Raw genomic sequence first — 22,607 nt, forward strand, 5'->3', positions numbered from 1 at the left:
TTAGAGATGAGAAAACAGAAGCTTAGAAAGGTTTTGAGATGTGCCATAGTCACATGGCACCTTCTAGAATACGATATTTATGTGGGACATACAGAGATGAAGCCTGGAAGAGTGAGAGAAAGGAAACTAATATTCATTAGCAACCACATGCTGGGCACCTGCTGAGTGCTTGACAAGCCTTGTGTCATTTAAAATTCACAGCACAGCCAGGAGGAGGGCATTGTCAGTGTCTTCATTTAAGAGCTCATTGTCATAGAGCAAGTAAGTGGGAGCAAGTTTAGAGCCCTGGCTGTATGCCACAAAACTTGTCCTTCCAGTCACGAGGCAGAGCTGCCTCACAGCAAGTGCGCAGCCCACACTAAGGCATCCAACTGAGGACTAGGGAAGCTCAAGAACCCGGGAGGCTGCAGGGTGGGGGGTGGGGGGGGGCAGGAGGGTATGACAGCCTCCGGAGTCCTGGTATCATGACCAGTCAGTGTCTGCAAGCTTCCTCCTATTGTTCCCCTGCTGTTTCGGAGCTTTCCATTTTGCGTTCCTTCCCAGCTAAAAATAAGGTTTTGTTTGCACTCAGGGCAAAGGCCCTGGGACCCTCCTGAGAAAATCCGCAGAGGAAACAGGACACGGAGTGGACTGCAAAGGCAGGGACGTCAACCCCTCAGCTCCGAGAGTCTGGGAGCACGGAGCGGGAAATGGCACTTCCCCTGTGTTTTTACGTTTAGCTGGGGTTTAATTAATAACTGGCAAACAAGTCTATAATTAACTCGATTTCCCTTTTGGCCAGCCGAGGGAATAATAATACAGCTCCTTTTCAAGTCTGCGGTGTTGCTGGAAGGATGGGAGGGACGTCAGGCTTCGAGCGCGGCCTGCACAGTAATGAGGGCCCTGCATAGCATTCATTGCTCCCTCCCCTGCAAATTGTATTATCTATACCAGATGTTGCATTAAAAGAAGAATTACTATACTTCAGGGCTCAAATTATATGTGCCTGATTTATTGCCCTGCCTCAGTTTTAAATGCTACCTTGCAGAACGCTGATAAATGATAGCTTGTTATTTTGCGGAGTGCTGAGGTTGATGAAGATATCGAGGGTGGGAAGGGGTTAACTCTTTCCAGGCTGACCATTTGGCAGGACATTTTGCTCTCCTTCTGAACATGTCCAATTTCTCTGTGCCTGCCCCACCAAACACCTACCCTTTTGTTTGTTTTTATTTTTAATCTCTAAAGTGACATGCTCAAGCCCTTGTCTTGGCTTCCGAGATACCCACACGTCTTGTGCGTCAAAGATGAAATACCAAGTTTTGAGTGTGGCATTTAAGACCTGCCTCTAACTGCCCTTCCCATTGTTCCCCTTCCCGCAGGCTCTGTCCCAAACTTGAATGATCTGGCCCGGGCCTCCCTCACCAGCCTCATTTCTTGTCCCTCTGCCACACTGCCCTTCTTCTAGCTCCTTGAACAACTAAACTCCTTCCTGCCTCAGGAACTTGGCACTTTTTCTCCCTCTCCTTGGAGCTCTTTCCCTTCTGTCCTTCGCTTGGTGAATCCATCTTTCTTGTCTCATCATGAATGTCATTTTCTGACCCCCAATATTTATTAGATACCCTTTTCTATTCAGTCTCATGGTGACATGAATATTTCCCTTCTAGCACTTTCCATAATGTATGCTCATTTGTTTATTTGTGTGATTATTTGCCTAATTTCTCTACTGCACTATGAACACCATAAGGCCAGGGACTGAACCTGTAAGTACACTACTGTAATTCCAGAGCCTAACACAGAGCCAGGCACATGCACAACATTTTTTATTGAATACATTGAGTAGGTAAATGGACAAGCTGCCTGCCCGGCCCCATTCTTTACACTGCTCCTCTCAATTCTTTCTGCTTTTGAAAGAATCTTTTCTGTACCTATTTCTGGGCCCACCTTGTCCTTTACAGAAGCTCTATCACTTACTAGCTCTGTGACCTTGGGCAAGTTACTTGACCTCCCGATGATTCAGTTTCCCCCACATGTAAAATGGGATTAACAATAGACTAGCCTCACCCTGTGGCTGTGCAGATTAAATGAGTCAGCGTGTTAAGGCGCTCAGAAGTGTGTCTGTCTCATGGTAGGTACTGCATAAAATGTTTAAAATAAGACATCTAGTGTGCAGCCTAATATTTATGGTTGTTCATTTCGCCTAACTTGACTTTAATTTGGGCTTTTGCTCTGGCTCTGCTTCCTTCAACCACACCCCTTTGGCTTTGACTCTGCCTTTCTCAGTATATGTGGCCTCAAAGTGGGCACAGGTCAATCAAAAGGAGGGTTTGACCAGATAGGTATGACCCAGTGAGCACAACAGCAGCAATCTTCAGGTGTGAATCAGGCAAACATGTTTATACCAGCAGTCAGGGGAGCCCGAGAGGGTGACTCCCTGGACTCTAGCGGTTCAGGTCAGTCCAATAGCCTCTGTGGAGCACCTGTTGAGTTTCAGGCGCTGGGAGGGCGGGAGGATCGGGTGCTGCGTAAGCCCTAGTTTCTGCTCTTGTTAAGCTCAGGGTCAAAGGGAGGTATGAAAAAAGGTAGCCAGGAAATGACAATGGCGTGCTGTGATGGGGGCTGTGGGAGCACGGAGGGAGGGCAGCTGACCTAGAGTTGGGAAAGCTGCTCAAGGGAATTGGTGCTTGAGCTGGTTCTTAGAAAAATGGAGATGACTTTGCCAGGCACTGAACTGGAGAGAGAGTGTACCAGGCAGAGGGAAAAGCATAAAGAAGGCCCAGAAGTACTTACTGGAAAACAAGGTGCTTAGGGACCATGGTTTATTTATATAAGGACTCAGTATAGTTGCCCTAGAGAATGCAGATGGGTGCAGATGGAGAAAAGACCCAGGCATTTCATGCTAAGGATTCAGGATTGTGTCTTTTAGCTTATGGGCAGCAATTGAAGGGTTTGGAAGAAGAGAATGGCACGGTCATCTCCGGATGCTGTAAAAAGTCAATAAGGGCCAAAACTGGGGTTCATAATTCTGTTAGACTAGGAAGGGGAGCAATGAAGGCTTCAGCTACACAAAGACCCAACTCAGTGGTGCAGAGATGGGGTCCAGGTTCCAGGAGCACTTGCCTGGGTACCATGTGGACTCCTTGGGAGTCACCAACCACTTAAAACCAACAGTTTTAAAGATGTGCCAGTTCCCCAGGCATGGATGGAGCTGCCTTCCCTCATTTCAATTCAGCTTTAATAGGTTCCAGGGGGAATTGCAGATTCATGAGTGAGGGAGGCAGGTGGAGGGGAAAGAAGGTAACTTTTGTTGAGGGCCTACTCTGTAGGAACCCAGCACATGCCTGGAATGATCATTTTCCTCTTTTAATCCTCCCAACAACCCTGAGAAGTAGATACTATGATCCCCATTTTTATAGATTAGAAAACTAAGGGCTAGAGAGGCTAAATTTGTTCAGCTAGTACTGGCAGAACTTCAGTCTGTTTACTCCCAAAGCCTTTTTGTTGCTACTTTTCCTGCCTGCTTGCTTTACACAGCACCCAATGTAGGGTGATTTTTTTGGTATGTGTGTTATTGCTCTACTAGGCTGTGTACCCATTCAGTGTCCAGCACTGGGAATTTCACACATAGTTCTCGGTACATGTTTACTAATTGGCCCAGTGTCCTCTAAACCTACAATGAATCCATCAGTCACTAGAGGGCATTATGGATATGCAATGTGGAGTGAAATTTAAGAGTTATATGTGTTCATTCACTTAGCTACCCTTCCTCCCTCCCTCCCCCCTCCCTCTCTCCTTCCTTCCTTCCTTCCTTCCTTCCTTCCTTCCTTCCTTCCTTCCTTCCTTCCTTCCTTCCTTCCTTCTTTCCTTCCTTCTTCTTTCCTTCCTTCCTCTTTCACAAAAAAATCATTAAATGACTCACATGTACTTTCAGCTAGACCAGGGACACTGAAATAAAACCTAAAGTTGCTCACTGTTTTTGGAACACCATGGGGGAAGGGTCACAATGGGTTCAATCATAAGAACACAAAGGCAGCCCTTCACTTAGTCTGGGAGTCAAGGAAGACTTCTCTGGAAGGGCAGCATCGGAGCCAGGTTTAACAAGTTGAAGTTTGCTTAGTGTAGAAAGCGAGAGAGAAATGTGCTCTAGGCAGAGAGCCCAGCATAAGCAAAGGCCCAGAAAAAGAGAGATGAAGAGCCAGTGGTGGGGTTGGAGAGGTGAGGAGGGCCTTGAATGGCAGGCTGAGGACCGTGGACTTTCCCCGTGGTCTTCAGAACTGTTTGTGAAAGGTTTTAAGTGAGTGTAGGGTGGGAGAGAGAAGGGATTCTTTACATGGTCTGTTTTATCTTTTAGAAAGACCATTTTGGTTACAAAGAAGAAAATGAAACACTGGAGCTAAGACCAGCTTAAAGGCTGTGTTAATCCATGTAAGAGGTGATAGTGGCCTGAATTATGGCAGCATATATGGGGATGGAAAGAACTGGATGGAATTTAACATTTTAAGATTTTAATGAAGTAGAGTTGGCAGATCTTGGTAACCCGGGAAGATGAAGGAGCTGATGATGGCCCCCAGGCTTTTGGTTTGAGCGCCTAAACGGATGGAGGTGATGTTCACTGGGTTTGAGACCTGCAAGGGGAGGGCAGAGTGTGAAGGCAGATGGGAAGTTCAGTTTTAAGCATGCCGCGTTTGAACTGCCTTCAGCACACCCAGGTGAGGTGTCTAGCAGGCAGCTCTGTGCATGGATTTGGTGCTGAAGAAAAGGACCTGGGTCAGAGAGACTCTGGTTGGAGAGAGTTTTGGAGGCGCAAGCATACAGATGGTCTTTAAAGACATGGATCTGAATGAGTTAAAGTAGGATTAGTCTTTGGCAAAAGAAGAGCTGAGAGTTGGAGGGAGAACCTTCAGGAATCTCGGCAGTTAAGGATCAAGACCTGAAAAGCTAAATTGAAAACAGGTGGGAGAAAACCTCTATGAGAATGACATCATTGGATCTCCAGGGGGAAGATCTTGAAGGTTTGGTCAGCAGTGGCAAAAGCTGCGGAGGTGAGGAAAAATAGAGGCAGGCATACGTGTTGGCTTTAGCAAATACTCTGGGTCAGTGCACTTTCTACGAAATGGTGAGTGTGGGCATCCAGAGTCAGTGGATCCACTGCCGGTGAAGGAGGAAACCCCGAGCGAGGGCATCATTACAGGAATCCTGGGCGTGACGGAGGCAGAGGCTAGGAGGGAACTGTCCAGGACTATGGACCAAAGTGGGGGGTTAAACCTAAGGGTAGAGGATCCCGACCCAGTTTATGGAGACATAGCAAGTAAAGAGGGAGAGGCTCAAGATACAAGATGGAAAGTGGGGATAGATAATTTATGGGCGGCAGGTGGATTGCAGTGGATGGAGGTGACGTGTGTCCGATGGAGGCAGTTTCATCCCAAGAAAATGGAAAAAAAAAAAAAAAAAGAGGGAGAATCTAAACCAGAGCCACCTGCCTGAGGCTGAACATTAGTCTTCGAATTCTGTTTCAAGTCTTTGTAGTTTGTTTTGTCTACTCATGTGTCCATTCATCTAATTTGCAATCCCCCATGCCCTGGAATCTACTCATTCACTGGTTTGTCTGTGACCATCCAACTTGACAGAGCCAGTGCTCGTCCCCACATGGGAGATCACTTGTGTTTAGTTTATTATCTTGGTTTCTTTATAAAGTCCTCAGATACATTTCCTTTCTGGGTATTTTTAGAGGTTGAATAAATTAATGAATAAATTAATACACGAATGCTCCCTCCAAAAGTCTTTCATTTAGCCATTTGACAAATATTTATGAAGCAACTATTACGTGCAAGGTGCTGTGCAGGTGCTAGGGCCACAGTAATAAACTAAAAGGAGCTCATAGAGCTTGTTGCCTGGTCATGGATACAGAGAGGAAATACAAGATGCTACATGCTATGATTAGATCATAGGGGAGAGGACAATCTAGATACAGGGGGCTGGAGATGGCTTTTTGAAGTGGTGACTAACTAGAAACCTGAGCTCTCAAGGTTAATCCCAATTGACTATTACAGTCTGGACTGTTGGTTTATGAATTCAAAATCAGAATGTTTCTATCAGAATCTGTTACTTATGAATGTATGAATGAATAAATCAATGAAGTAATTAATAAACAATTTCTTCCATCCTATTAACAATTTTATAGTCCTCTGTTTTGAACTCTTGCTTCCCAGAAAGTGTCAGCCTTCAGTAAACAGCTTCCCAGCATCAGTAGAGTTTGTAAATAGTGAGATGTTCTAATTGCAGCCTGTTCTTTTTCAATATTGTTATTTTTCTGGGAAGAAAACTGTTGTGTGGCTTCTTGTCTGACTATAATAAGCATTTAAGGCAAGGCACTTAAAGTGTAGACGTGTGTGTGGGGGGGCTATTTTCAGTTGAAGAAATTAGCTTATCCATGCCCAAGGTCATTTAATTGACTTGAAGACTGTGGATACTATTAAAATGATTGTCTGTGGAGGATGGCTTTGCTTGGAAATGGTAAAAATGACTGAGAGAGATCACCAGTTGTAGCCGCCCACCCCAGTCTTTTGGCCAGGCCACCCAGAAACCAATTCCCAGAAGAGAACATTCTTCTACTTTTGTAAATCTCTGGAGGAAAAGGAATGTACAGCTTTGACATACCTCCTACGGTGATTGGAAATGATAAAAGTCAGAAAATGCTCTTATAGAAACGAGATGGACTGATGTCCGTGGAGCTAAAAGTGAAGGTGTTGCCAATAAAAATAAGGCTAATACTGACTACTGTTCATGGTGTCTATTACGTGTCAGCCTGGTGAGGTGACCGGCCATTGGTGTCCCTATCTAAGGAAGTGAAGAAAAGACAGGGGTGGTGCTGAATGAGGGCCAGAGATGGAACTGTCAGGCCCAAGTTCCAAACCTGGCCTCTGGGCCCAGAGCTGCAGGGGCCACTTCGAAATGCTCTGATAAGACTCCACCATTCACTATGGTCTGAGAGGGGAAACCTTTTTACTTAGTACAGAGAAAAGACTCTGAACGAGCAACAGTTATCAACCAACCCACAAAGGCCTCCAAAAGATTTACAAGAAGATTAAAAGCTAGAGAGAAAAACATTATTGCACAAAAGAATTGTGAACAATAATACTTTTTTTACAAAAAATTAGATACTGAGTTGTATGGTTCAAAATCAGGGGATTATCAAGATTCAGGAGGCGGGATTGCTGTGGGGTAAGATGCTCATGAAGGTTTTTTGAAGGAGAGGGAGCTCGAGTTGGGTTTTAAAAATGGGTTGGGTTTGTTGAAAGGCCCTTGCCTATGTCTCTAGCCCTATCTTGTGCTACTTCCTCTCCTCTCTCCCTGCACACTACGTGCTCCAATCACACTGAAATACAGACTGCTGCTGAAGTTTTCCACTGACTTTTACTACTAGGTACGTTGAATGAGGAGCCACCTGGGGGTCCCTGTTTCACTCTTACTACTCCAGTGTTCATAGCACTGTGCTCATTTCCTAGGACTGCCCTAACAAAGTACCAGGAGCTGGGTGGCTTAAAACAACAGGAATGGATTCTCTCACGGTTCTGGAAGCTAGAAGTCCAAAATTTAGCTTTTGTCAGTTTGGTTTCTTCTAGGACTTCTGAGAGTGAACCTGTTTCAGGCCTCTCCCCTAGCTTTTGGTGGGTGCCAGGAACCCTTGACCTGTCTTGGCTTGTAGCTGTCTCACTCCAGTCCCTGCCTCCATCCTCATGTGATGTTCTCTCCTGTGTCGGTGTCTCTTCTCCTCTTTTTATAAGGACACCCATCCGATTAGGGCCCATCCCTACCTGTTGTGACCTCACCTGAATTTGATTATATCTGCAAAGACCCTGCTTCTAAGGAAGGTCACATTCACAGGTATTGGGGGTTAGGGCCTTTTTGTGGGACACAATTCAACCCACAACAGTGTAAAAAATTTAAGAGATCTCTTTCAACTCCATTTCCTTAAACCTAATGTCATTTCTTCTGTCTTTGAAATGAATACTACATTTTAGAAGCCTTCTTCTAAAGTTTTCGATACTAATTATTACCACTCTTACAATTTTTTAAATTCAAGATTCTGCGGGCTGCATGTCAATTACAAGAAGGTCCCCCAGTCATGAGTGTGGCCTGCGACAAAGAAATCAAAGGGACTGTTTTAATTTTCATCCAGGAAGAAATATTACATTCCTGAATTGAAATACTGAGATTCTAGGTAGGGTAGGAATTATCAGATGGAAAGGCTTGTTTATTAGGAGGATGGAAAAAAAAAACCCAAAACAAATAAAATGCCCTTCACGTCTAGGATATGGCCAAGCCGCCAAATAAGGACATGTATTTACTTCAGTTCAATTGCTAAATAAAGGTCTCCAAGCCAGGACTTTGTTAAGTGCTGGGGATACATAGTTACTGTCCCCAAGTAGCTTATAAGAATTGATATTTCATTTCATTAGAACTGATATCCTCACAAACCTAACTATTGTGACAGAGAGGTGCCCGCGTGCCCAGGATCCCATGGAGGGGTGAGTCCACCTGATCAGGGGGAGGGGATGGGTCAGCGTAGGCTTCACAAGCTGGGGGCCCCAAGCTGCGCCTTGAAGGGAAGGAGAGAGAACCAGGCGGGGTGGGGGTGGGCTAATGATTGCAGGCAGGGGAGCGCACACAGAGGGACTGTGAGTGATGCGGCTGGACAGGTAAGCGGGCTTAGACCTGAGGGCCCTGAGTGAAAATCGACCGGTCCTGGATTTCATTTAGAGGGCAGTGGAAGGTAACGGAGAGGAAACCAGTGGCTCTCAACTGGGGACAATTGGTCCCCTCTCCTCCCTTCCCCCGCCTGACATTTCGCAATATCTGGGGACATTTTTGGTTGTGAAGGAGGAGTCACTACTGGCATCTTGTCCACAGAGGCCAGTTATGCTGTTAAATGCTCTCACACAACAAAGGGCTATCCAGCCAAAAATGTCCTTAATGCCAAGGTTGAGAAATCCTGTTTCAAACTGGAAAACAACACGTTGATTTTTATTTTTTTTCTGTTTTAGAAAGACAAACTGGACATTGCTCTAAGAGCTAGGGAATTGCTGCACAACCGGCTGCTTTGTTTATTTTGAACCGTATGTCTTCTAGGCGAGACTGAGTACGTGGCATTTTCATTTTCACCCTTCTCTATGCCGCGAGTATCGGCTAGAGGGCACTCGATGGGATCATAGTCCCTGTGAGTGGCGCCCCCTAGAGTTGTGCAGCACACAGACGGCACCCTCCCAGAACAGTTTAAAACCAGTCGCCCAAGTGGTACATCTTAGGGCCCAGCGCAAGCCTGGCATGGGATTTCAGAGCTTAATGAATGAATGCATGATCGGACGATCCAAAGAATGGGAAAACTAATTACGTACCAGGTGATGCTGGAGGAGAAACTTGTCATTAAAAACTTCAGCAAGGTATTATGCCGAATTTCTGGAGTGCACCGAAGTGGAAACTAGCGGGTCTCTGCCAGGGTCCCCTTGGCTGACACTTCGGAGTTCTGGCTGGTGAGGGGCCCTCGAGGCACAGGCATGGTTTGACTCTGGAAAATTACTAGGTTTTCTTGTCTCCTGGGTCCTCTGCAGCCTTATCAGTGCAGCTTTGTCAGGGTTTCCACCATAAACCCTGGGTGTGGGGCTAAGTGGCCAATAAAATCTGACTCTGGGCTAAAGCCGGCAGCACAGAGCCTAAGACGCAATTAGTTTGACTCCAGGAGTCTTCGGTTGGCTTCTTTGCTTAATTGGGAGAATGCAACCAAGAAATAGAGTTGGTGCTCCTCCTGTCTCTAAGGACAGGCACAGAGAGGCTTCTGTTGCAGGGAAGAAAAATAGGCCTGTCACTGACGCAGAGCTCTGGGAAGGAGGGTTTGGAAAAGGTGGCCCAGTAAAAGTTGGGAAGTGCTGTTGGGCAGGTGCCAAAGGCAGCTCTGTGACCTGGGCTAGGGCCTTGCCTGCCGGAGGTGGGGTGGGGGTGGGGGGCTTCATTTCCCTTTGATTAAATTACGTGATGCTTAAGGCTTGCTTTTGTCCCTGAGAGGAGGTGAACTGGGATGGCTGCAGCAATACAAAATGCTCGTTGAAGGCTGCACTTCACACTTGAGCTCTCTTCACTCACCGGTCACATTCATTGATTATTCCAGTCATCACCTGTCCTTACTTCTCTGTTCAGGGTGAGCAGTCTGGAAGCACAATGGAATCGGACCCTGCTCCAAATACGGGCACTGTCTCCTGCCCAAGGTTACACAGTAGGAAGATCCCCAACCTCGTGGGGGCTTAGTTCCCTCATTTTTAAAGTTGCGAAAATAATACCCAATTTATGTCATAGGAATGAAATTTAAATGATATAACTTGTAAAAAGACTGTAAGACTATGTCTGGCCAAAAAAATAAGGGTCCTTCAAATAGCAGCTTTATACCACTTGTTCTGTTACAATAAAAACACAACGTGACCAATGCTGTCCTTGAGGTTTATAGAATGCTGTAAAAACTCAGAGGTGTGAGTGCCTGTGTCTGAGGGTGGATGGAGGTGTGAGGGAATCAGGGAAGGCTTCATGGAGGAGGTGATGTGACCCTAGAACTGAATAATGGATTATGACCTTTCCAAGCAGAGTAGAGAGGAAAGAACATTCCTGTTAGCAGAACTATTGTATGTGCGTGGTTGGTTTAGGGCATGAGGACACATATCTGTATCCTGATCACAGGCCACAGGGTGAACAGAGGGGTGTGATGGCCCACAGTGGACCTAAGCAGTCTGAACCAATTCTTTCTTCCTTCTTCCCCTCCCTGTTTCCTTTCTTGTTTTCATTTTTAAAGTACATTTGTACATACAGATTTTTTATTGCACAGATAAGCTTCATAAGGGAAGGAACTGGCCCTTGTCTCATGGTGAATTAGTCAGAGCTGCTATCTTCAGGCCCCAGCCTGGTTCTGGGCTTCATGCTCTCCCGTGAGGGATGTGGTCTTTTCTGAGAGCTGACTTTCCACCTCTGGGGGCTGCACGGCTCTCAACCCCCACCCTCTACCCCACTGCTCGCCCTGCCGGAGGGCTCACTCCCATAAAGTCCTCTTAAAAATCTTTTATGACTCCTTAGTCCAGGCTCCCAGTCTACCCTGCACCATATGTGAGCTTGTTAATTCCTTAAAGGGCCCAGTCAGAGCACAGCTTAGGGATGCGGCACAGATATACAGGGAGCAGCTGCTTTCACTCCAGGAAATGCCAATCGATGTCCCCTTTCCAGAGTGAGGGACAGGGGTCAAGTGGAGAGCTGGAAGCAAGCAAACCAACACATTTTGAACACCTGCTGTTGCTGAAGACCATGCTGGCTATTTTATATTTGAGACCTAGGTGCACAGCCTGACCATGTGACTAATTCTCTTGGGCAATTTACTCACATATTCCAAGTCTCAGTTTTCTCATGTGTAAAATGGGAGAGTAATCCTGATTTACTCCACAGAGGGCAGAGAAGTCCCTTCGCTGCTTCGAGAGTCTCAGGTCTGAACATCCCCTCTTATCTTCTCAGATTTGTAAGAGACTCTTAGAATGGAAAACGTGATTCCTTTGTTCATCGGTTGAGTGATATCTCTGAAGTGGGCCAGGGCAATGAGCACTGGACCTTGACCGATGACTAGAATCCAGAAGCTCTGTGTCAACTTGGGAAGGTTTTTTTGGGTCAGAAGAGAAAGATTAATTCCAAGGAGGGCAGCCCCCTTTTGTACCTGAGAAGGGATGGGCAGGGCACAGTGAGGAGCCTGCTCAACAAAATCTGGAAAAGCTGAAGCGACAGGGAAAATAGCCCTGAAGCCTTGTCCCTCCTCACTGCCAGGTCCTCTGGGATGTGTCCCTTGTTCCTGGGAGGCACATGCTGTCAGAGAAGAACACTGACTTTGAGGTTCACCAGGTTCTGCCCTTAGCAGCTGGGTGTCCACGGGCAAGTCACTTAACCCCTCAGCTTTCCAGCACGTGGGACAACATTCCTGCTGCTTTCCTGAGGGGTAAATGACCTGCTACCCAGGGGACACTCCATAAATGTTAGTTCCCTCCTCTATCCGGCCAGAAAATACCTTTTCCCCCTAAGGACTGCCACCCAGCCCCAGGGAACAGCTCTATAAAGTCCCTATAAAATTCAGCCTCTCTGAGCCCAGCTTCAGAAATTACAGCGAGCTGATCCATCACGTTGTTTGAATTACGGCAATATGAAAATACAGCAAACCCTCTGGGAGCCAGCCTTTCCCATATATAAACCAGGGTTATGATCCCATATAAACTTTTAAAAGAGAATGCTTTAGTTTATATCTTCATGCATGTGATTGAAGGGAAAAAAGAAGGAATAAGAAAAGAAATACGAACACAATGGAAAAACATAATTCAAACCAACACCCCTGCTTCTTAGCCCCTCGGGTCCCTTCTCTTTATCTCCGGTCCTTATCTTCATAGCATCCGACCCGGCGCCCGCGCTGCGACGGGCTGGGCTTTCCAGGGGCCTCAGAGTTCGCTCCCTTGGTTCATTCTCTCTCCATCGCCACTGCCACGGCCTGCGTCCCTGTCACCGGCAGCTCTGTCCTGAACCACTGACCACCTTGCGATGACTCGGCCCATGTCTGTTCAGGCTGCAGCCAGGAGGATGGATCCCCAAGGCAGGGGACACACATTTGTGTGAATCTTTCCCCATGTAAGACCTTCAGAGGCTCCTTGGTGCCCTCAGGAGAAAGTCTGAGCTTCTGAACAGCCCTGCCAGTTGCCCACCATCCAGGTTTTTCTGATACCCTCTCCTTGGACTTAAACGTGCCCCTCTCTGCTTCCTCTGCCTGGAAGGCTCTCCCCAAAACTTCCCAGCCTCTTTGCTTACCCCTACCCACCCTGTAAGGCTCAGTTTATATGTAACTCCCTCTGGGAAAATTTACTGTGACCATCCTACCTCCTCTCACTCACACCTGACCGGGTTAAATCCCCTAGATGTATGTTACCTTGGCAACATCTATTTCCCTGACGTGGGTAAGAAGTGATTGTAAGTCAGATGAATCTGTTTTCACTTCCAAGCTGTGAACTCCCCAAGAGCAATGATGAAGCCTATTTTGTTCATCAGCATATCCCCAATGCATAGTCAAGTGTTTTCTTACATGGTGGACACCAGAACATACTTGCCAAGTGGTGATGACAGACCTCAGTCCCAGTCTGGGTTTTGTCACCATTGATGCTGAAGGTCACTTAAGTGGAACTTGACCAAGTTTCTCAATGGGGATAAAGATACCTACTGTGTAGTATTGTCATGAGGATCAGAAAAGTTTGTAAAGTGTGGAGCACATAATTGTGGGTTTCATTTATTGAGTGCCTACTCTTATTACGAGGTCTTGGGGACAGAAGAAAATTTCTTTCTGACACTGTGGTCATCAGTTGGGATGAATTATTCAACACTGGCTAGTGCCCACCAGAGAGGCACAAGAGTAAATTCCTGGATCAGGGTTCTGTTTACACTGGGTGGGAGGGAATATCAGCTGTTAGTTTTCAAATGAGACCTCCTCTTGGATGGCAGCACATGAAAGAATTGCCTAGGCGTGGGTCCAGGACTCTGCATGCAACATACGTGAGTATTCAAATACAATTTCATTTACTCATGACCCCACCTGTCAAGAGCTCATATTCAATTTAAAATGTACAAATGATTAGTCTTTGTGACAGAGGCGTAAAGAGAATGATAATTGTGTCGTTTTCCAATTCTTCGGCCACTCCTCTCCCCTCTGTCCTTACATGTTTACCCTTTTGTAGGGAACAGCCAAGGTGACTAAGGGTCAAGTTCTCCCAGATGAGCACGTGAGGTTTCCCTAGACACCAGTCTTCTTACCGAAGCCTCCTGGAGGTTTGGATTTGGGCAGAGCATTTGAGATGGTATCTGAAGGCATTTCTGGCAAAGTGGGCTGGCAGGGGACCCAGAGGCTTGGAGATTGAAAACAGGCTACAAGATGATGAAAAATTTCCTTCCCAATGGAACAAACACCATGTTGTAGTTTAAACAGTGCGTCCACATAAGCAGTGACCTCGTGTGATCTTTATGCAAAACTCTTGACACTGTAGAAGCTGGATGATCCAACTCACTTTATAGAGGAGGAAAGGGTTTCAGACACTTTCCTGTGACTGACCAGCTAGTTAATGGCACTGCCAGGACTTAACCTCAGTTTTCTGCCTCAGAGCCCTGTTCGTTGTCTTAGATGTCCTTCCTTCTCAGGGAGCCCTGAGTCCCTCTCCTTACCCCTGCCTCCTCTCAGCCTGATGGGTCTGAGGAGGGGGGCAGGCTTCATGCTTTGTACACCCCCTCTTCTGTCCCTGTCAGTCTCAGCACCCTGAATCCTGCCTGCCCACCTCCCGGGGCAGAGCTCGTCACGCCTCCTCCTGCCTTGTTCCCACAGCACTTGGTGGACCGCTGGCTCCTGGGTGAGAGTAGGTGCGGTGCAATGGGATTGAGCCGCAGGGAAATATGATCTGCGTTGTGGGTTTCTGCTTAGCTACGTGGTGTCAAGGGAGAGGGCTGGATGGAGATGCATCTAGCAATACCCGAGCAGCAGCTCTGCTACGTATTTTGCTTCTCACGACCGCAGACAGTACGCAGTCTTCTCCCTGTTTATGGGTGATGCATTGCACTATGGCAAAAGGCAGGTCTTGTCTGCCCAGGGGGGAGGAAAGGTACTGGATCATGTTTTGAGTGACTAACACGTGCCAGTATTCCACACATTTACAAATTGTTGAATCCTCACAACGTCCTACAGAGGATAGGGTGGGCGATCCCATTTTACAGATGAGGAAACTGAGGTTTAGCAAAGTGAGGTAATACATCCACCCAGGAAATGAATGGTAGAGCCCAAAGCCCATGCTTTGGCCCCTGTGGCCATTTCAGGAAACTGCCCCAAACCAGAGCTGGCTGCCCACGGGGCCTGTGTGACGAGTGGATGTCAGTCCTGGTCCGAGCTTTCTGCAAGCAGGGATGAAGTGGAAACAGCCTGCAACTATTAGACAAGGAAGAAGGAAGGGGATTATGAGGTGTCAAACAAATAGGAAACATTTGGGATGCAATTTAAAGGGAAATACAGGAAAAATTTCAGGAAGCCGAACTCTTCCAGAGCTGTTTGCAATGGAAGCGGTAGAAGAGTCACCCTCTGACCTGAAAACCACACATTCTGAAGAAAAAGATCAGATGGAATCACAGAGACTCTTTGAGAAAAAAAAAAAAAGGCTCTTTTATTTATTTAATCAGCTGGTTTATACTCATCAAGCTTCTTCCAAGAGCCAGTGCTGTCCTGGTCACAGCCAGCTCAAAGTTGAATAAAACCCAATTCCTGCCCCTTGGGCTGCTCATTATTGAAAGGTTATGAAGAGAAAGGACGTGGGGAGCCGTGTACACATGGATAAATGCACAGCTTTGTAAAGTGTAAAATCTGAGGGTTCATAAATGAGGGAGCCACTCTGCCTGGGGAAATCAGAGAGGGCTTCATGGAGGAGGTGATGTGAGTAGGGCCTCAAAGGAGGAGTAGGTATTATCCAAATGGAGGTGTGGGCCGAGCACATTCCAGGCAGAAAAAAGGACATGGCAAAGGCACAAAAGCAGGAGTGCGCATGGCAGATTCAGGGAAGAGTAGGCAGCCACACATTAAGTGCATGAAAAAATATATAACGTGGCTGTTCAGGCTCTTTAATGCCTGCATCTCCCGGCCCTGCCCTTGGCGCACAGAACATAGAACACAGACTGCACCAGTCGAGACTGGTAAATGAATGCAGATGGCCGCATATCTTAATGAAGAATTAAGCTCTTTGCCACCAATGGATTTCCATCCAGCATTTCATCACACCCAACATTTCAATCAGTGTCACCACAGGGAAGTGGTCTGTTAGGACACAGTGAGGCCATTAAGCACAGTTGACTCTGCCCAATGCCCAGGTCTGAACCTGGCTCTGCAGCTTACTCATAGTGTCACCTAGTGGTCTCTGGCTGCCTCATTTTCCTTGTCTGTAAAGCAGGGAGAACAGTACCAATTTCCTAGGTTTGTAAGGATTAAAATGGACCATTTTGTGGTTGTATCAAGCAATGTACTCCCCTTATCCAGGTCTTTTTTAACTTAATGGAGTCAAAACATGACTGACTTTGTATATTTGTTTACAATGTATTCCCAACCTTCTGAGACATAATTATATGAATGGGACCTCATAGATCTTCTAGTCCAACTTCTTGGGTCTGGAAAGTTGGCCAGATTGCTGTGTGATCTTGGGTTAGACACTTAACTGTAAGACCTATGCCTGAAAGAGCTAACATGTGACATTTAGCATCTAGCAATAGTAATAGTCACACTGAGTTCTCACCAGGCACCGTCACGCTGTCCAAACGTCAGCTTGTTCCTCATGCCTAACAATTTCATGAGGCAGCAGCTAAAATCACTTCCATTTTACCGACAAAGACAAGGAGGCATAGAGGAGCCGAATGACCTTCTCAAAGTCACAGTGAGTACCTGGTAGAGGCAGGACTGAAGCCCAGGCAGTCTGACTGCTGAGCAATGTGCTCCTCCAGGGCCACTCCTGTAGAACAATGGCAAGAATGTTATTACTATCCCAGAGCTCTTAGGAATGTCAGATAAGGTCTGGGAGATAAAAACCTACGTAACTGAAAACTACGAAGTGCTATTTTGTCACGTTGTTATAAAGCATAAAGATGCATAAATGTATACATAATGCCAAGTTATTATGGAACATAATGATGCATAAAAATGTAAAATATGTAATAAGCAACCTGGAAAACAATATAAAATATTTTCTCAGCCACCTTGGTCTGTGTCTTCATCATCTTACACTCTTGACTTGAGCGCATTCCTGTGCTCCTGAGTTTCTGAGGACTGGCCACATAGCAGGGTTTTTTGGCTAATATTCTCAATCAACAAACAGTAAATCACTGCCTGGGCTGCCGTGAGGGGGTTGTGAGGCAGCTGGGAGATCATTTCCATTTCCTTTCCTGGCCAGCCGTACCCTGGTCCATACCCTGGAAGGAGGGCAGCTCCTCTCAGGGTCTCAGCAGTTCTTGAGAATCCCCCAAATTCAATGCATTTCTATCTTCCCTGAAATAACCCTCTTTAGAGCCCTTCCCTCCCCCACCCCCTGCCTTAGGATATCTCAACCTGATGTTGGGAAAAGCCCATTACAAATAGACTTGTATGGAATACTGGGAGACTTCTGCCCAGCAGTTAGGAAATCAGGCTTCTGGGTAGAGCTGGGCTAGTCACTGATTCTCTGGGTTATCCTGGGAAAGTCACTGCTTCTCTGTGGGTCTCAGTTTCCTTTCTGTAAAATAAGAAAGTTGGATCAATGATCTGAAGTTTCCTTCTGGTCTGAATACTTATAAGGTAGCATCCATCTACTTGTAGTCATAAGCTAAGGGTTGTTGAATACATGAAATCTAGAACACAAAAGCTTGATGGAGGTAGAACATTTTACCTGACACAACATGCTTTCCCCCAAGACCCTGTGCTATGCTTCACAGGCATCTCTGGTGGCAATTTTGGTGGTTTTAAAACAGATTTACAAATTCCTTGACACTTTTACTTCCAATAGGTGTAGCCTGATTCCGATACCCTGTGTGACTTCCAAAATTCGTCATACCAGGCATCACAAGTTCTACCCTGCCCTTGGTGTTGGGTTGCTTACTCTGTTGGAAGCCGGCTGCCATGTTGTGAGGATACTCAAGTAACTATGAGGAAGAGGTTTATTTGGCGAGGAACTGAGGCTCCATGTCAACAACCACGTGAGTGAGCTACCTTGCAAACAGCTTCTCTAGGTGTTCCCTTGCTGAAGGGAAAGGCAAGGGGGAAATTGACAGTGTAGGAGACAAAGGAGACAATTATGCCAGCAGTGTTCCAGGGAAGTGAGACAGAGTGGGTCTAGGCTGCCCATGCGAAGGTTGACTTCAGTAGCATAGGCCAGACCATCTAGAGTGGCAGGAAGGATGGCAGAGCAGACGGGCATGGATGCAGAGCAGTGGGTAGACACAGGGGTGTGAGTGTGTGGAAGTTATCTTCAGAGTGCATCTCTTTTCTCAGTGATAAGAGAATACAAGGTCATCAGCTGAGAGGGAGGAAGGGGGGGAGGTAGTAGAGGTTTAAGGAAAAAGGAAAAGGTGTAATCTTAAGTGTTATTTTCCTTCCTGTCCCTTGTCCAGGAGTTGGCATAGGAGAATGTTAGCATTGCCCTCCCTGTGCACTGGCTTTGGGATCTGATGGGGTTTGAATCTGGGCTGTACCCCTCACTGGGGGAGTGGCCTCAAGGCTGGCATTGCCACCTCTTTGCTGCAGTTTCTCATCTGGACAGTGGGGTTAAATGAGGTAACCAATCTATGTGCCAGTTAGTGCCTGACACAAGTGGATGCTAAAGGCCATGGCCGTTTCCCGAGGCGCTATCATTGCCTCAGCCTGTGTGTGGCTTGCTCAATGACCTTGGAGTCAGAAGAATTGGACTGGACAACTTTTTAATTTTTTCACCTCAAGAAACTACAAATAATAAAAAGAGTAGACTTAAACTAAGCATTAAAGACCAACTCCTGATTTTTTTCTCTTAAAAATGGAAGGAAAAATTATGTAAATTTTGTAGATTTACTATCTTTTAAGCAAATTGCTAAGTTTTTCTGTTTCAAATCAATAGATGGTAGAGTGGTGAATTACAAAAGAAGGCAAGCTGGGCCAGCCAGGCCCTGGCTGGTGGCTTTCTTGTAAATTGCTCTGCTCCTCTGTGTCTCGAATTCTTCATCTGACAAGTGGGAAAGTGTAAGCCCTCCTGTAGGGGCAGGTGGGGGCCTGAAGGGAACAGGCTGAGCAGCAGTGCAGCAGCGTCTGGCAACCAGGGAGCACTCGAGTGCTCAGGGTGGTGGTGGTGGCCTGTGCGTCTGCTCCTGTGCGGCAGAGGTCCTCTCAACCTTGGAGCGCGCCTGCAGCACACCCAAGCCCAGGGCTGCTGTGGGAGGGGTGCTCCCGAGGGGCCTGGGCAGCCTCACATGCTCCTCTTAGCTCTGACCTTTGCAGTATTTCCCAATAAAACTGTGACACGTTGCTTATGCTTTGGACTAGCGACAAAGTACAGAAAGGTCAGGTTGCCCAGACCTTAACAAGGAACAGATGGATAAAAATTGGATCACTTCCTTGCACCCCTCCCAATCTTCCTGGAGAAAACCTGGCAGGCAGTATCCAGGACCATGGTCCCTCCAGGCCCTCCTGATTTCCCCAGGCCGATGAAAGGAAGCAGACTCTCTGTGGCAGACTGTGGAGGACACAGACACTGCCGTCTGTGGTCCTGGGTCTGGATGCCAGACTGATCATAAGTCCTGGTTTGCCTGGGATGGTCCCAGTTCAGGCCTGTTTACTTTGTGTAATGATCATTAGCACCTCCTTTCCCTTTCAAAGGTGCCCTGTTTGGTGAGAAACTACAATGTGACCTTTGCTTTCACATATTTGAACCTCAGTTTCCAAATCTGAAAAATGGAAATCGTTCTTTACACGCTGCAGCATTATTGTTGATAATTATACATGACTGAAATAATTGCAGCTAACTAAGATATGAAGGCTAGTATTTTCATATTAGCAGTGCTCTGGCTTATGCTCCCACCTTCTCCAAAGTATTTAAATGAAATTCTAGCTGATCATGTGACCTCTGGTCAAGCTGTCCTCAAACCTAAGGGAACATCAGAATCCCCCACAGGGCTTATTAAAACAGATTGCTGGGCCCATCCCCAGAGTTTCTGATTCAGTGGGTCTCAGGTGGGGCTAGAAGGGTTGGGACTGCATTTCTAACAAGCTCTCAGCTGATGCTGTGGCCTGAGGACTGAGCTGGGAGCACCACTGGTCTGCTTTCTCCCCTTCCATTTCCTTTCCTCGTCTTACCAGAATGATCTTTCCAAAACACTATTTCCTGCTGCTCCCACTGCTTAAAACCCTTCAATGTCTCCCTAGTGCCCTCAAGACAAAGCCCACCTCCTTAGCCAGGCACTCAAAGCCTGGCTATTGCCTTGACCTCCAGTTGCAGTGCTTGGCCTGCCAACCTGGGCAGCTTGCCCCTCGGAGGAAGAGCCCACACTTTAGACAGGCCTGGGCTTGAATTCTGGCTCTGGCACGCATTCTCTGTTGTGATTCTGGGCAAGTAACTTACCTCCCTCATGCATATGGAAACTGAGGTTGGCAAGGTTAAGAATTCTTTCCTGCACGGGGAGTTGGGAAGGCCAAATCAACTGCATGGAAAGCACATGGTTCCATGCCTGTCCCATGGCAAGTCCTCTCAGGGCCTGTCTGTGTAGGTTCCTCACTTTGCCTGTTTGACTTGCCTTCTGGTCCCTGAGTTCTGACAGCTCTTGCTGACAGGTCTGTTAAGTACCACTGGAAGGGCATACACAAGGCCAGATCTCTGTGAACGGGGTGGTCAGGGAGGGCTTCCTGGAGGAAGTGAAACTTGGGTGAATACCCCTTTCAACGAAATTTCATTTCTTTCATTAAAATTTTCATTTACTCATTCTTTCATGTATACGACAAATGTGACTAGAGCAGCTCCTCTTTGTCAGACACTGTGCTGGGATACTGAGAACGAGGCTGGAAGCCTCGAAGGCTGTGCTGTGAGGTGCCCGGCTTTGGAATGGGCAAAGCTGAAAGTCCTGCTTGACCTCGCCATAGGTGTGTGAGCTTGCCCCAGTTACCCAACACGCCAGAGGTCCTTCTGTGACAGGGGCCAGAGAGAATGTGTAGTGTGCTCAAGGTGCTGGACAGAGGGAGGGGCTTGAGGTGTAAGCCCCTTCTCTCCCTCCCCTGCAGGGAGAGCACTCTAAACCTTCTCACCCTCTAATCTACTAGAAGGTACTAACAGCCCTGAAGGTAAAGCTGTCCTTTGCCAACCACCACCTGTTATGGGAACCAACATTAGCTCTGCACGCAGATGGTTGCCGTGAGAGATTCAGGGAGAAGCCACGAAAGAGAGGAGAGAGGAGGCCCTTAATAAGCAGTTGGGGTGAGGCTGAAAGGTACAGCTGAAGCCACAAATCTGACAGGTGGAAATGAGAAGGCCAAAGGCCAGGCCAATCTGTTGCTGCCACGGCTCCCAGGCTGCAGCTGTTCCTTTGCTGCTTTGGTCCTATCTGTGATCAGAGGAGCAGACACATCTATAGGACCATGACAGGTCCCTGGGCTGGAGGCATCCCCAGGAAGGCTGTGCAAATCTGAAATCACTTGATTCTGTCTGCGCCAAATGATCTGTTTTTTTCAGGGCCATGCAGCACCCAGGGCCTGGCAAGGAGGTGAGTCACAGTGAGCATTTATTCATTGCCTACTGTGTAACCCAGTGGCTAGCTGTGTGATTTAATTTCATATTTAGAGGAAACCTGAGAAATATGTACTTTTTACAGAGAAAAGAAATGAGGTTCAGAGATTTGAGAGAGCACCAGTGGAGTCTTTCCCAGCTGGTGTATAAGAATTTGAACGCAACTTTGCTTCTCTCCACATGCTCTGCTTCACCAAGTTCTCAGGCATGGCCCTTCCACCAGGCTCTACTAATGAACGAGTAGGCAGATTTCAAAGAGTCTCATTTAAACATATATTTTGAAATACCTACCATATACCTGACACTAGGCATAAGGAAGTGACAGAAGCGGAGTCTCTACCCTAAGAATTGGGCAGGGAAGACCTCACAATGGGTCATATTCACTTGATTGCTTGGGACAGAGGGAAGCACAAAGGGGTGTGAGAGTTGAACACTGGGCTTAACCTATGCTGGGCAGCCATGGAAGTCTTCTTGGAGGAGGGGATACCTAAATTGAGTCTTGACAGAGAGACTGAAATTAGAGAAGCAAACAGGAGAAGTGGAATGTGTCCTAGGCATATGTAAAAACCTGGTTTTGGAGAGCTAGGTATTCTTGGGAGGCTTGCTCCTCAAAGTGTGGTCCTGGACTAGACCAGCAGCTCCAGCATCCACCAGGCAGTTTTTTAGAAATATAGAATCTCAGGTTTCACCCCACCCCAGACTTACAATATCAGAATCTGAATTTTGACGAACTCCCACGTGATTTATATGCATATTTAAGTTTTGGATGTGCTGCTGTAGAGGGAATAAGTGTATGTAAAAACCACTGAGGAGCCCAGCCAGGCATGGCTCAGAGGTTGAGAGTCGACCTGGGATCCAGGCGATTGGGGTTCGCTTCCCAGTCAGGGCACATGCCTGGGTTGTGGGCTCGATCCCCAGTTGGGGGCGTGCAGGAGGCAGTTGATCAATGACTCTCTCATCATTGATGTTTCTATCTCTCTCTCCTCCTTTCCTCTCTCTGAAATCAATAAAGATATATTTTAAAAACAAACAAAAAAAACAACAAAACCACCGAGGGAGCAAAGCAAGCCCAGATGAGCTTCTCACAACACCTGAGTGGTACAGGGAAGGTGGGATAGAGTTGTGATGGGAGGCTGGGCAGGAGATGGAGCAGTGCGCCCCAGTCTAACATGTTTTCAGGCCCAAGAAATGTGGCGAGCTCTGATTTTTTAAAAAGAGACAAATATCTGGATATTTATTTTAAAAATGATGATTTTTAAATGCTACCAATTAATTTAAAAATTAAAAACATTA

At 46.8% G+C, this 22,607-nt stretch overlaps 1 protein-coding gene across 1 annotated transcript in view; it reads right to left on the reverse strand.

Moving 5' to 3' along the window:
• LOC308560445 (peptidyl-prolyl cis-trans isomerase A-like) overlaps positions 1 to 17,694 on the reverse strand; it is a gene marked incomplete at both ends in the record, with an annotated part of 28,100 nt that extends 10,406 nt beyond the window's left edge. The window contains 2 exons of the mRNA XM_081144371.1: positions 16,487 to 16,553; positions 17,571 to 17,694. Of these exons, the coding sequence (XP_081000497.1) occupies positions 16,487 to 16,553; positions 17,571 to 17,694 (191 nt within the window). The remainder of the gene's footprint in view (positions 1 to 16,486; positions 16,554 to 17,570) is intronic.
• Positions 17,695 to 22,607: the final 4,913 nt, after the last annotated feature.

The sequence above is a fragment of the Miniopterus schreibersii genome (assembly GCF_964146895.1).
Source record: "Miniopterus schreibersii genome assembly, chromosome: 8".
In the NCBI taxonomy this organism is placed as follows: domain Eukaryota; kingdom Metazoa; phylum Chordata; class Mammalia; order Chiroptera; family Miniopteridae; genus Miniopterus; species Miniopterus schreibersii.